At 44.8% G+C, this 12,712-nt stretch overlaps 1 protein-coding gene across 7 annotated transcripts in view; it reads left to right on the top strand.

Moving 5' to 3' along the window:
* The window catches only part of Sash1 (SAM and SH3 domain containing 1), a 302,233-nt gene that overhangs the window by 277,821 nt on the left and 11,700 nt on the right, over positions 1 to 12,712 (top strand). For all 7 annotated transcript variants that reach the window (XM_063233026.1, XM_063233027.1, XM_023563591.2 and 4 more), the window contains 5 exons: positions 1,148 to 1,291; positions 4,833 to 4,968; positions 5,769 to 5,938; positions 6,601 to 6,810; positions 7,541 to 7,691. In XM_063233026.1, coding sequence (XP_063089096.1) covers positions 1,148 to 1,291; positions 4,833 to 4,968; positions 5,769 to 5,938; positions 6,601 to 6,810; positions 7,541 to 7,691 — 811 coding nt within the window. The remainder of the gene's footprint in view (positions 1 to 1,147; positions 1,292 to 4,832; positions 4,969 to 5,768; positions 5,939 to 6,600; positions 6,811 to 7,540; positions 7,692 to 12,712) is intronic.

The following is a 12,712-nucleotide window of genomic DNA, read 5'->3' as shown; positions in this document are numbered from 1 at the left end:
TTGGCAAGAAGCCCTGTTATAGATGTTTCTGTGTTCCGCATGGGAGGAATGACCGCTAACACAGCCTCCATCCTTCCTTAAAGTAGCAGAATTCTTTGAATGGCTTTCCTTCTGGTTTCCTACCAGTGACAAATCCAGGTGATTTTGACTTCTGTGGTCTTGGTCAGTTGTGTCCTCCATCCTTTTCTTTACACTAGTTACATGTAGTACAGCCGGAGAGAGCCTTGTAAGCGGGGAACCAAGAGCATGTGCTAGCATCTCTAACGAGCATTCTTCCATGGGCCCAGTACTTGTGATGGGGTTGTCCTGGAATTAATCTAGCCTGCGTGGTGCCATGGCAGACCAGACCTACAGTTTTGCTCATTCTCTATGTGTTTTTGTTATGAAACTTTGTTTCTCACAACTCTGTTTCAGCTAAAATTTGCATCTATGAGATGTTAGCTACCTCAAAATTTCCTGGCAGATGTAAATTCTTTTATTTGGATAGCAAATTTTATTGCTTCACAAACCAATAATTGTAGACGGTTAATCTTTTCTTTAAAAAATATAATGAAAGTTATTGGGGTTTTTTTTCCCCCCTTTCTCAGAGGAAAGTTTGTGTTTAAATACAAAACAAAATGAGAGATGATCATAGTCTAGCTTGTTCAGGAAAGATTTATATACACTTTCAGGAGCAGACCACGCTGACCATCACAGCAATAAAATCCATCCTGATGCTGGGGCTGTCCTGCCCCAGCTCTCACCACCGATGATGAATCCACTTTTGTGGATTGACTTGGGTACCACCCTCTCTCTCCCTTCTGCTGGGCTTGAGGGAACACTGATGCATGTAGATCACTCTAACTGATGAAGTGCAGGTTCCTTGAGTCCCAAAAACAATGAAAAAAAAAAAATAATTGGAGAAGAATGTGCTAAGAGTAAAGTAAAAAGTGACTCACATGCCACTTCAAACAAAGAGCCACTTAGTTGATTTTAATTTCTAATCAAAAAGATAAATAGCCTCAAGCACTGACTTCACATAAGAAAAATGTCAAGGTCTCAAGAATACTATTTTTCTGACAGCATGGCCATTAATGATTTGTATAGTAAAACGTATTTCTGAGCTTCATTTTCTGTGACTGAAGATTATTTACATTTTATTTCACAGGGAAAAGAAGGAGATTTTGTGTACAAAGAAGTCATCAAATCACCCACTGCCTCCCGCATATCTCTCGGAAGAAAAGTGAAATCAGTGAAAGAGACAATGCGGAAGAGAATGTCTAAGAAATACAGCAGCTCTGTCTCTGAGCAGGTATGTGGCTGCCTAGCTGCAAGGCCCTTTGGGCGCTCCCAGGGAAGCCGAGGGTGATCATCTGAGATTATAAGTCATGTGAAGTATGTGTAGTATTAACCTGCTCCAGGGCTGTGCTTTGTTTATGTAGGCAAACATTAAATTCTGGAAGCTCAAGTTAAGCACTTAGAATTGCATAGGCACCATGTTTAGGGCTGAGAATATAAAACACAGGTCACAAAACACAAGAGAGAGAACCACGGAGAGAAATAGTTATTCATTAGTGCAATAGGTGTCGTACATGTGAATGCAAAAGGAGCTTCTTAAATACCCTTGCGGCAGACTACTAGCAGGACCCAAGCTAAAGAAGTGCCTTTGGACAGCAGGCTTTTCAGGTGTAGCCTACGTTACATTAGAAGGACATAGCAAGTATGAGGAAGAAATTTAAAGTGCTTCCTAGTTATCAGACTTTGATAGCTGACCCACTTCCTTGGGGGTGCTTTGACTAATTGGTACTATCTGTGTCCATTAAGCTATCACAGAATTGAACCCCGCCCCATTCTATTAAAAATTATTAGCCACATTATCTTTTCTGTCTTAATTGAATTGGTAGAAGAAATAAAAACACTTGGAGAACTGAACTTTAGCTAATTTTGATCATTGGCTTTCAGATCCCTCTTCTCTGATACCCTTATGCTACTGATTTTGTGGCCTGTTTAAAATACATGTGAGTGAGCTGGCTAACTGCATAAGATAATGTGGGGAGGCTGGTTCATCCAAGTACAGGAGAGTGAAAGGAGCCGGAAAGCAGACATTTTTGCTGTGCTGCTGCCCCCTGGTGGGCACAGTAAGCTGAACAGCAAGCATCCTCCTGTTGAAGTCACTGAACTCTTACTAGTCAGTCACCTGCTCTTGAGTTCAGACATAGTGTGCACATGTTTATGGCAGAGGTTATCACTGTAAGATTGGGAATTATTTGCTGTCCTATCAACCCCTGGCATTTTGGGATATTTTTGATAGTCACACTGGATTTGGTGGAATGATGCGCACGCTGCCGGAATCTGGCCAACAGTGCTGCAGACATGGAGCATGATGTATGTCTGGCGCCACAGCAGAGTACCATGGTCCAGAATGCCCGCGGTGCTCAGGCCGAACTCGCGGCTTACCAGACCTACTGGAAAGCCTGGGCTGTCTTCCGTGTGCTTCTCCGTGGTTTTTACCCTTACTCTTCTTACTTTCTTGTCCTTATGAGTGAAGATGTGACCGCGATTCTCTTTATTTCTCCCCAGCAGTGAAACCAGCTGTGCTGTCCATCAGTGGAAGTACTGCCACTATTTCAAGTGCTTCATTTTCTCAGTCTGATCCCCAAAACTGAAACATTACTGAAAAGCCCTTACAAGCTTATGTTTTAGAGGTTTTCTGCTTTGTGGATTGTGAGCGTAGAATTTTAATGTCATTTTTAGCAGTATCTTACTATTTCACTGCCACGTAGCGATCTTGTAGCTCCCGCCTCCTTCCCTCCCTCCTTTTTGTACAGGTTTGCGGTACGTAATGCTTGCATCCCTTGTGTGGAATTTATACGTGCTCATGACACATTTTATCTTCTTTTTTCATTCCCTTTACCTCTCCCACTCCCCCTTACATCCCTTGATCCCCTTCCCACTCGAGAAAGATCTGTTTCCCTGCTTCTTCTTATCTATCTTTTGTTTTGTTCCTTATTTATAACTTGGGTTTCTCATATGAGAGAAACCATGTGATATTTAAACTTGAGTGTCTGATTTATTTGTGGTCTCAAAGTGCATCCATTTGCCTACAAATGATTCAAATTTATCTTTCTTTATGGCAGAGTGGTGCTCTACTGTGTGTAAACACCACATTTGCTTTATCCGTTCATTTGTTGATGGTCGTATATGCTAGTGCCACGGTTTACCTGTTATGAATTGTGCTGCTGTAAACATGACTACCCCTGCATCACTGTAGTATGATGTCTTTAACTCTTTCAGGAAGCTACCTAGAAGATGTATTCATTCAATGGAGTTTCTAATTTAAATTTTTAAAGAAATCTCCACACTGTTTTCCTTAGCAGGAATACTAGTTTACATTCTCACCAACCATGTAGAAGGGTTCCATTTCCCCCAGCACCTTGCCAGTCCTTGTTATTATTTGATTCATGATGATAACCCTCCTTTCTTGGATAAGGTAGAATCTCAGTGTTCTTTCAATCTGTGTTTCTCTGATGGCAAGAGATTTTTGTCTTTTTCCTTCTAATTTATGCCTAGCACCTAGATTGGTACCTTTTTTTGTAGATAATCAATAAATGAATGGTGAACAAATTAGTAATTTAAAAAGCATTGGAGACCAAATAAAACCAGGATGCATTTTTAATTTTACTGTGTTTCAAAACATGCACTTTTCCAAGAAGCATCAGAAAAGTTTTTAATTGGAAAGACCATTTGTTTTGGGATTCAGAAAAGAAGAATGAAAATCGATTTAGGAACCATCCTTGCAGCTCCAGTAACTTCTGCGATCATGTGATTTTGGTTTCTAGTTCTTGTTCTTGAGGTGGTTTGCTCACTTGCCTTCCTTTCAAAGCACAAGATGTCAAATCAGAACCTGCCGCTGAGTTGTTCTTAACCATCTGGGGGCCAGTGGAATTGTATGAAAGGCCTTCTGACGACTTGGCACCATGTAAATACCAGGTTTTGTTCAGATGGTTTTGTATTCACATCCTCAGTGCTAGGAAATCCCACATGCCGGTAACTGGGGTGCCAGGCAAATGCTCCCTGCTGCATGCTGTGATGTCGTCTTATCTCTGTGGCACCACTGATCAAAGAAGTATGCTGTACATACATGGGCAAGTGAGGAGCTGCCGGGCTGATCACATTTGGCCGCCCCACAGTGAAGCGTGCTGATGATCTGGCAGTCTGACCCGAAGGGACTTGTGGCGTTTTGCTAGCAAGAATGGAAAGAAGGAAAAGAAATTGAACCATAGAATGCCATCTGGAAACTTTGTGATAGACTAAAAAGCTGTAGCTTTGTCATGTACCTGGGTCTTCAGTTGGTCACTATTTAGCCAGTATCAATAACTTATATAAATAGAAGCATGACAGTATGGCCAATTGTTTTCTGTTAGTTTTGAGAAGTAAACTATTTTATTTTATTTTTTTTACTGTAAATGTTTCCCTTGAAAGTAGATTAGATACACTCTGATAGTTCTTTGGATACTGCATTAATAGTGGGTCGTACGTGATCTACACTGAAGTCCAGGCATGACACTGAGCTGCTGAGTTATGCTGAGTCTCCCTAAGCCTTTAACTAAATATTTGATTTTTGTGGTAGATTTTTTTTCCTCCCAGAGGTTTCAAAAATACCTATTTTAACATGCAAAACAATTTTTGAGTGCTTAATAAATAAAGGGTCATAGCTTTAAAATTGTGTGATACAGGTTCAATAAGAGAATAGGGTTTAGAATGAAGTATGACTCTGAAGATCAGCTTGATGGATGTGGCCCACGTTGCTGAGGACTGCAAAGCAATACCTGTGTACCTGTGTACCCTTTCAGGACTCAGGGCTCAACGGAATGCCTGGCTCCCCAGCCTCTGCCCAGCCTGACCCTGAACACATGGACAAACCCAAGCTCAAAGCTGGAGGATCTGTGGAAAGTCTACGGAGCTCTCTGAGTGGGCAGAGCTCAATGAGTAAGTCCAATTTGTAAGATAATCTTCTTCGCCATTAAAATCAAACATGTGTTGAGCTTCCAATCTGAGCAAGTTCATGATCTGTAGGACCGCGTTTCCTCAGGGAGGAAAAGTGTGGTGAGAGAGAACCAGACCTACAAAATACCTGCACTTACAGTCACATTCGTTTGGTAATAGTGGCACACAGGGGAGTGATTCATTTTGGCTGGGGAAGGTAAGAGATGCGTCTGAGAGCAAGGAAGTAGAGAAGTGGGGAGGGGCTTTAAGCCAAAGGAAAAGGCACATAAAAGCGACCGGTAAGGTAAAGAGGGTTGAATTACTAATGTCACTGCCAACAGTAGGTAACAAGTACTGTGTAGCTGCCCCAGGCCCCAGGCTGGCTGGTACGGAGCAGACAGTAAAGGAGAAAGTCGTGTTTAAATTCGCTACTGTAAGGCCTTATTCTTGGGCAAGTTCCTTGACCTCTAAGTGGTGTTTCCTGGTAGTGTACTGTACCAGTAAGGGGGCACGAATGTGAAAGGGAAAGGCAGGTGTCCAGAACTGTGGTGTCTTCATCCCTCCCCGTGTCACATGGATTCCTCAGCCATGAGGACGGCGTGCAGTGCCGTGGGGACCTGGTTAGGGACCGCAGTCAGTGGGAAGGCAGATGTGGCCCCTGTTTGGACTGGGTCACAAGGTCCTGACGCGTGGCGCCCATGCCCAGCTCTCCCCTTCCTCAGCTGTGATACCCTCCATCCTTTTCAGCTGTGCCATGTGGGGAATCTGTGCTTAGCTTCCTCCTTCCCGTGTTTCCCACACAGGTGGTCAGACAGTCAGCACTACTGATTCCTCCACCAGCAACAGGGAAAGCGTCAAGTCAGAAGATGGGGATGACGAGGAGCCGCCCTACCGAGGCCCCTTCTGTGGGCGAGCCCGGGTGCACACCGACTTCACCCCCAGTCCCTACGACACAGACTCCCTCAAGCTCAAGGTGGGTCTCTCCAGGGCTCAGAGAAGCCCACCTGGACCCCTCTCTTTCTTTCCTCCCCACTGTTGGATGCTGGGTTGTAACAAGGCCTGTTGATCCAATGTCTCATTAGCAAAAACTGAGAACTAACCAGTCAGACAGAAGGGCCTGTGTGACTGTCTCATCATGACTCACGCTTTAGAACCCCTGTGGCCTCCACACCCCAGTTTCTATGCTTTCTCCATCTACAAATGGATGACTGCCTTCTGTGTGTGAACAGAGATACTTATGTGGAACCTGAAGATGGAATTCCACAAAATGAGTGAAGTGACCCCAGGGCAGGGGTTGCCACTAACCCAGGGGTGGTCGGGAGTTCTTCCTCTGGGAAGCAGGAACACTCAGGGTGAGGAGAAAGAATTTTGAGAGCCAGGCGGGAGATAGCATAGTATCCCAGTCCGGAAGGTGCCAGAAGAAGGGAGGGCAGCCAGTGACCTGGGCTCAGGTGGGATCCAGCACAATCGCGATGCTGAGTTCTGCCTCTGCCAAACTCCCTGTCACGTCCTGTGCTGATGGCTCAGGAAGGTCATGTGTGGGACCCCGATTCTGGTGTTTCCCCAACTGTGTAACTCACAAATTTGTACTTCAAAATGCACCTGACGGAAAGATCTGTGTTCCCTGGGCTGCAGAAAGGAGATATTATTGACATAATCAGCAAACCACCCATGGGGACCTGGATGGGCCTGTTGAACAACAAGGTCGGCACCTTTAAGTTCATCTACGTGGATGTGCTGAGTGAGGAGGACGAGAAGCCCAAGCGCCCCACCAGGAGGAGGAGGAAAGGAAGACCTCCCCAGCCCAAGTCCGTGGAGGATCTCTTGGACCGGATTAACCTAAAAGTCAGTCTCTTATTTGTCACATACTTCCTCACTGCCTGTTCCTCCTCAACTAAGCAGGGGGAAGGGAGTTTTAGGCTATGCAAGGGGTTGATCTGTGTCATCTAACAAGTGTGACCCATTAGTATGGTGAGTAGCCATCCTACAGAAGTTACCCGGATTCTCATGTTACCCTTGACCGACTCTGCGGTAGCAGTATAAGCCCTAGATTAAAATGTGCTCCAAGAAAGGCTGTAAGCGTTAACCCTGGTGCCTTCACACGGCCAGCTCCACAGTGAAGGCATCTTCCTTCCCACCTGCCTCTCACTAGGACTCCCAGCATCCGGCAGGTGATGGATCTACAGTGGGTGATTCTATTTCTTGCAAAAACCCTCTTATTCCTGAGATATTTGAAGGGTCTAACGTTGAATTTCAATACCTTTACAAAGGAGGAGTCTTTTCTCTGGTGGGCCATGTAGTGATGGAGGAATTATTTCATAGCACAACCACAGTTAGAACGTGGAACCCATCACAGTCTGTACTGCATGTCTTCTTAACCTGTGATTAAAAAATAGTCTGCATGCTTGCTAAATTGGTGGGCCGGGAGGTACGGAATGCATTATGAATGATCCTAATCTTGATTAGCATAAAAATGAAGATGAGAGAAGAGCTGAGAGGTCTGAGGCTAGTAGTGGGCCTCGTATGGCATGGCTGGGCCTCTGATTCCCTTTGCTCCTCTTTCTGCACCTCCCAGGAGCACATGCCCACTTTCCTGTTCAATGGATATGAAGATTTGGACACCTTCAAGCTCCTGGAGGAGGAAGACTTGGATGAACTAAATATCAGAGACCCAGAGCACAGAGCTGTTCTCTTGACAGCAGTGGAGCTGTTGCAGGAATATGACAGTAAGTCCTTCCCCACACAAACACACACCACACACACACACACACACACACGCACGCACGCACGCACCCACAGGGGCCATGAACCACAGTCTCTGGTCTCCAGCAGGCCTCTTAACTGATATCAGCAGGTGCTTACATCCTTGGGGTCCCTCACATTGTCTTGTTCCTTCCAAAGCTAAGGTCAGTTTCATACCATAGTGGACCTTCAAGTTCAGAGCAGCCTGACCTATGAACAACTTGGGTTATCATCAGAATTTTAGTTTTAATTTATGACCAGAGCTTTGAGTTATGACCTGAATGTCAGCTTCTTGTGCTTCTAGATGGTCTTGGATACAGACTTAGCCCTTAAAGAGTTCTGGAAGGAACATGACATCTTTTCCTGTATGGGGTTAACTGAGAAACCCTGGGCCAATGTCTCTCTAGGCCACTGAGATCTGCCAGTATACAGGAGAGAGACTGAAGGCTGTGTACAGGAGCCTGAGCCTTCAGTGACAACTCGAGTTACAACCAGCCTTCGGGAACGAATTGGGTTCCTAAGTCAGGGGTCCACTGTATGCCAGATAGCTCAAGGACATAAATTCCAAGTACAGATGTTTGTGCTAACATACAAGCAAAACAATTCTTTGGTAGCCCTGACAGCTTTCCTGGCATGTTTTTGGTAATCACTGAGGACAGTGCTGCTCCACATGACTGAGAGAACCACCTGCTATTTTTTAAGAAAAACAGTGGACTCTGTCTTAAGGTCTGTTGGGATGTGCAATGTACAGCAGGTCATCAGGGTCTCTGGGCAAAAAAGTAACCGATTAACTGGCAGTTTCCTGCCCAGCCAAGGGTTAATTACTTCTCAAAATCATGAGGTATTATTTTAGTGGACAAGCTGATGAATAAGTGAAATTAATCAGTTCCCATTAAAGAAGCAGGCAGTGTCTCTGAAGTATGTGGAGCAAAAGGATTCAAACTTAAATAAATGACAGCGTGTGCACAGAATTAAGGGAGCGCGGCTCTTATGGAGTCTGTCGCATGGATCCTACCCGTCGCTCCATTAACCCGGCCTTGTCTTGCTCTTTATTCTTCAGTCTCACATCACAAACATTCCTGAAATTATGCATCACGAACGTAGTATCCTTTCCAGTTACTGAATCCAAGTGCATTTTCTTACCAGTGCTTTGCTTCAGGGATATCAGTGGCTAATAGCATTTCTGCTGCTGAAAGACACAGCAAAACGGTGGTTAATGGTGGGAAAAGGGTTACACATTACAGGTGATTCCCAGCGCAGGAATTTTTTGACTTTCTGGTGGCATGAAAGCATAATGAAGTAGAAACTGCACTTCAGATTTTGAATCCTGGTCTTTTCCTGGGCTAGAGACGCGCAGCCTGCCACAGCGCTCGCTCATGATGCCGTGTGGCTGCAGGCTGCAGCTCCTCCCCACAGTCAGGAGGCTGAGCAGACTGCAGAACTAGGTGCCCTGTAACGCCTGAGTGAGGATACTCGGTGGCTCTGCTGTATTCAATGCATTTTAGTTTATGGTATTTTTATCAAATGCATTTTTAGTTTGTATTTTTACCTTATGACAGGGTTCTGGAGGGACAGCTGACCTGGTACATCAGACGCTGGAGACTTAGAGGCCAGCACGTTAGTGCTGTGTCTTTCACTTCTTAAAATGTGTGCCCTCTAAATTCACTGATGACATAGAGGGACACACAATGTGAAACAGATGTCTGGGTCCTAGGTACACGGGTGACCGTCAGGGTAGATTGGGAGGGAATCGTGTTGCTTTATGACTAGGTTACTAGTGATTACACCTCTCAAGAGGCACCCTGGGGTCTGTGGCCATGTTGTGTCTATGTGAATTAATATTCACCTGTTTTCCTGACCCACATCTGCTCTATAAACATAGCCCGTTTGCTGTTCCTCAGCCCTGGAGCAGGACTGGTTTATGCGCACTGTCCACCACAGTGCCTTCACCCCAGCAGAGGAGGACCGCAGGTAACTCTTGAGTAGAGAGCAGACATTTAGCCTAGACTGTTTCATACCATGCTGACCAGACCCCTTGTCCTTGAGTTACATCCTGAGATTTGTGCCAGGGACATTATGAGGGAGGGTATTTGTATTCATCAGAGTGCTAACTAAGAAGGCCAGGCCTGGTGGCTCACATCTTTAAACCCAATATTCTCAGAGGCCGAGGTAGGAGGACTGCAAGTTTGAGTGTAGCCTGGGAAATTGAGCAACTTAACAAAACCTTACTCAGAAGAGAAAAGGGCTTGGGCTATGACTCAGTGTAAGGCCCTGGGCTTAGTCCCCAGTAACACACACATACACACAGAGCCTACCAAGTCCTCTTCTTCATAAATCCCATCTTGGACCTATGCATTACCAGTAATGGGACTTTACTGATAACCAGAGTGGTATTCCTTTTATTTGTCTTACAGCAAAAGTTTAAGGGACTCAGAGGCACTGCTTATTGCCAAGAGGCTGGGTCTAGATTTATTCATTGTTATTTATAAGACTTTACAACTAATATGGTTCAATTCATTGTGTTTCAGAAGTAGTCCTTCTACATACCTGTTAATTTAGAGAACCACAGCAGCTTTCTGTAAAACTAAATTTCTTTGTACTAGAGAGACAGAAGTCTATTGAGGTCTTTGAAGGTGTGTGCACATCTTGAAAGTTTCTAGCTCAGCCATCCTAGGAGAGCAAAAAATCTATCTGTAGCATAGCTTCGAAGTCAGCTCTGTCTGGGGCCTCCCAGTGCGTGGAGAAAAGCAGCTTCCAGAGAGGGTTTGCCTGGGAAAGACCCTGATTGTCAGATTGCTCTTCTAGGGCTACTAACTATAAGCACTCTTTCAAAAAATTTTTTAAAAAAATGTTTAATTGTAGTAAAATACACATACCAAAAAGTTTACATTTTAACCATTTTTAAAGGTACAGCTCAATATAAATATATCCTGTGAAACATTTAATCAGGAATTAATTTTGAGTGTGTAGTAATGAGAAAAATAAAACAGATTTATACACGAGCACTTCCTGAATTCAACTAGAGTTAATATGTTGTCATCTTTCAGTCCTATTCATTCGGACTAAAATGAGGATTGAATCCAGGGCCTCCACACTGAGATGTATCCCGGTGCCTAATCTTACTAAGCTTCCCAGGCTGGGCTCACAATTGGGATCCTCCTGCCTCCTGCCTCAGCCTCCCGGCAGTCCTCATTTTACAGCCCTGTTGACATGCTGCTATCCAAGAATTCCGTTCCCTCCCCTTTTTGCTTCCCGAAGTACCTGCTGTTCAGATAACTCTGGGTGCCTTTGTGCACCACCAGCTTAGATGTGTGAAGATGTCCTGAGATCTCAGCATATTTTTTTCTGTGTGGATGTGTTGTGCAGTTTTTAGGATGGGGGAACCCAAGTAGAGTCAGCTCATACCCAACTGGGGATTCCGTCTTTCACTCTTGTTTGACTGTCAAAATTTGCACGTTGCAGTTCCTCCTCATTCTTTTCTTTCATGCTTGGGGTTTAATGCTAATAAGCATGGTAGAGAGTGATGGGCTTCTTCTGCAGGACATATACAAGGCTTTGCTTGTTTTGTCCCAGATGAAGACAGTGACTCTGGCCCTTTGTCTTATGCTCCCGACTGTGAGTTGGACTGTGGTTTTCAGGTGATGGGAGGGATCCTTTTCCTGTCCTTACAATTGAGGTGCCCTTCTGTGCCGGGTGAGGCTAGGATCCCCCAAATGCAGACCCAGCTGCTTTCTTCTCATTGGTCTGCACTCTGGAATTAGCTTTGTTTCTGTGGTGCGCTGCAGGGATAGACAACAGCGGTTTCTCTCACTGAGCTGTAGCAGAAGCTCAAAGCCCTCATTTCCTAAGTATCATTTTTCTAAATGACATGCTAGGCAGAGCTAAGGCCACTCCAAGGCCACAGGCTCTTCCACAGCATGAGGGCATCGCTCTAGAATGTTCCAATTTTTGGTGTTGGGGAGATAGTATTTGTTCATGGGCTTCCAAAATGTCGATTTGTCATTAGTCACTTAACAATTAGCACTCTTCATTTGTATTTCTAATTAAAGAGCTTATTGTGCCATGGTCTCTGTAGTAAGTGTCACAGAAGCTTTCCCTGAGAGAAATACTAACAGGAAGTCACGAGAGGACATGAGGGACCCGCAGCCCTCTGCCTCCCCACGTGTTTATTTTGATGACCTGAGAACAGGCATCATATTTCTGGTTTATTGGATTGTTTTTTCTTTCTGTATGTGGTTAGAGCAGGAGGGTGAGAGGCGAAGAAAAAGGAAAATAAATGAAAGCCGTTTGTTGTTGCAACTAGCTATTTTCTGTAGAAAGTGTTTTGTTGGTTTCCGTTTTCTGTGACCAAGCACTTAGTCTTGAAGATGCTCTGCGTGGCCTCTGTGCTTCACGTACGGATCCATGTGCTCACTCAGTAGGACATGCAGAGTGGCGCTGCTGAGAGAGCTAACGGCCGGTGATTCTCTGCAAGGTTTCCTCCGTGCACACGTCTAAGACTTTTCTTGATTTTTTTCTCCCCTACTTTATTGAGATGCAGTTAATAAATAATTGTGCTTCTCTGTAACACCATGAGGATAGTGAACTCTCAGCCATCCACTTTAAATGTATCTTCTGCTTGGTTACCAAGTCACAGTGTGTATTAGTTACTCTCTGGTCACTGAGCCACTGTGCCCACAGCCACAGCATAAAGAAGTAGCAGCTTAATTTATTCATGGTTTCAGTCCACGATTGGCTGGCTCCAGAGCAAAGATCTCATGGTGGAAGGGCTTGATGGAGCAAAGTTGCTAGGTTCATGGTCACCAGGAAGCAGAGCAGGAGGTCAGTGCCAGAGAGGAATAGGCCAAGGACCAGAGATCATACCCAAAGTTACTCCTCAGTGACCCAGCCATATACACCCTGTACTAAACCGCTAGGTGTTAATTAATCCAGTGAAGCTGACATACGGGGACTAACAGCCATAGTGTCCCCTGAGCTTTCCTTCTCAGGTCTGTGTGCAGGAAAT

Source organism: Cavia porcellus, unplaced genomic scaffold (assembly GCF_034190915.1).
Source record: "Cavia porcellus strain 051 isolate PalLab524CR breed Dunkin Hartley unplaced genomic scaffold, mCavPor4.1 scaffold_22, whole genome shotgun sequence".
Lineage (NCBI taxonomy): Eukaryota > Metazoa > Chordata > Mammalia > Rodentia > Caviidae > Cavia > Cavia porcellus.
The sequence above is the reverse complement of the archived record's forward strand: the minus strand, read 5'-3'. Positions and strand labels throughout refer to the sequence as shown.